Source organism: Apium graveolens, chromosome 4 (assembly GCF_009905375.1).
Source record: "Apium graveolens cultivar Ventura chromosome 4, ASM990537v1, whole genome shotgun sequence".
Classification (NCBI taxonomy): domain Eukaryota; kingdom Viridiplantae; phylum Streptophyta; class Magnoliopsida; order Apiales; family Apiaceae; genus Apium; species Apium graveolens.
The window spans coordinates 201,093,658-201,095,849 of record NC_133650.1 but is presented as its reverse complement, the minus strand read 5'-3'; the positions used below and the strand labels follow the sequence as shown (position 1 = coordinate 201,095,849).

The following is a 2,192-nucleotide window of genomic DNA, read 5'->3' as shown; positions in this document are numbered from 1 at the left end:
GTAAACTACCATCATCAAAATATACTATTTGGATTTGCACTTATAAGGGATGAGACTGAGGCATCGTATAAGTGGGTTTTGAGGACATGGTTGGAAGCCGTCGATAATAAACCGCCTCGAACAATTATTACTGATCAAGACATTGCATTGGGAAATGCCATTGTTGAGGTCATGCCTATGCCACAAACAAAGCATACATATTGTACATGGCATATAAGTAGTAAGTTTCCCGAGAAGTTGTCTTATTTATACACAAATTATCCGGAGTTCAAGACAGAGTTTAATGCATGTGTGTACAAGTCGTTGACACCTACATAATTTAAAGGTAGATAGGAGCAATTAGTCGAGAAGTACGATCTTGAGGATCATGTTTGGTTAAATGACATGTATGCTATTAGAACTCAATAGATTGGAGCTTACACGAAGCAACATTTTTCCGCCGGCATGACTACAACTTCAAGAAGCGAGTCTACAAATTCTTCTTTTGATGAATATGTGCAATCATCTACCGGTTTGAAGGAATTCATTGAGAACTCCCAAAAGGCTTTGGAGACACAATATCTGAAGGAGGTTAAAGCCGATTATGACAGCGAACAATTGGAAAAGAAATTAGTTTTGCACTCATCCTTGGAAATGCATGCATCCGAAATCTACACGAAAGAAATGTTCAAACATTTTCAAAAGGAGCTTATGAAAAGTACATGTTACATCGTGAACAGTGTCAAAAATAATGGAACTTATATGTCGAAACTGTATTTGGTTGAGAAGGCTACCCTGCCGGAGAATTGCAGAAGAAAATATCGAGTGACGGTTTTCATGTACGAAAAAATTGAATGCTCGTGTAAGAAGTTTGAACATTCCGGGATGATTTGTAAACACATAATCCGTTATCTTGACAAAAAACAAAAAATCAAGATACCGGAAAGTCTCATCATGGGTAGGTGGACAATGAACGGCAATAAAATTGCGGGGCCTCTTCCATATGCTCCTCTCGGTATTGGTAATGATGGTGCGTCACAACCATTAAGGTATGGTGCATTGGGCAAATCTTTTCAAGATTTAGCTACTTCCGGTAGTTGTTCTGTTTCACGGTATAAATACTTAATGGGTGTGATTGATAGAGAGAAGAGATACTTGAAAGATGCTTTTGCGGATGAAGAGCGTAGAGAAAGAACCCATGAGGCGAAAACTCAAGAGGACTACCAACATGATCCAATATTCGATCCTCCAACGTCGAAAACTAAAGGAAGGAAAAAAATAAAAAGATTTAAAAGTGGAATTGAGACGGAAACTTCAAAGATCAAGATCAAGCCTCGCAAGTGCAATTATTGTGGGGAGATCGGAGGAGAACATGATGCAAGAAACTGTCCCCTAAGGGAGGAGCATGATCGAAGAAATTTTTAGGTTTTAACCTAAAAATTGTTGACAAGTAGTACATTAGTTCTTTTAACTTTTCTATTTAAGTTACATAATATTAACGTAATTTAAATTTACACATAATGTTGCATATTAATGTTTTTTTAACAAAACCAAGTTTAGTAATATTAATATTATTTAAAAAAATTTAAACACCAAAACTCTTATTATCCAACTTAAAATATTGTAAGAGAATAGTGACAGAGCACCCAGCAATGAGACATTGCTAGAGATCACACTGCAACAATGACTCATTGCGGGGTACTCTGCTCCACCCAAAACTCACTACCTCTTTTGTTAACAAAAGTGAGTTTAGTAATATTAATATTTTTAAAATATTTTTCAACACCAAAACTCTTAAAATAATTAAAATATGCAGTATTAATGTAAAAATTTGAAAAAAGTGATTTAATAAACAAAGTCAACTAGATATTAAAATAGTTAATGCGAACTAGTGACAGAGTACCTAGCAATGAGACATTGCTGGAGGTACTTACTGCAGCAATGAGTCATTGCTGGGAGCTCTGTTTCACCCAAAACTCACTGTCTCTTTTTGTTAACAAAACTTGGTTTTTAGTAATATTAATATTTTTTAAATATTTTTCAACACCAAAACTCTTAAAATAATTAAAAAATGCAGTATTAGTGGTAAAATTTGAAAAAAATCGATTTAATAAACAAAGTCAACTAGACCTTAAAATAGTCAACAGGACCTAGTGCAATGCCTCATTGCTGGGTATGGTCACTGCAGCAATGATTCATTGCGGGGTGACTAA

At 35.1% G+C, this 2,192-nt stretch overlaps 1 protein-coding gene across 1 annotated transcript; it reads left to right on the top strand.

Moving 5' to 3' along the window:
* The first annotated feature begins 444 nt into the window (after positions 1–444).
* LOC141719272 (protein FAR1-RELATED SEQUENCE 5-like) lies at positions 445–1,404 on the top strand. Its single transcript, XM_074521649.1, has one exon. It carries the CDS (start codon positions 445–447, stop codon positions 1,402–1,404), a length of 960 nt encoding a protein of 319 aa, XP_074377750.1.
* The last annotated feature ends 788 nt before the right edge of the window (positions 1,405–2,192 follow it).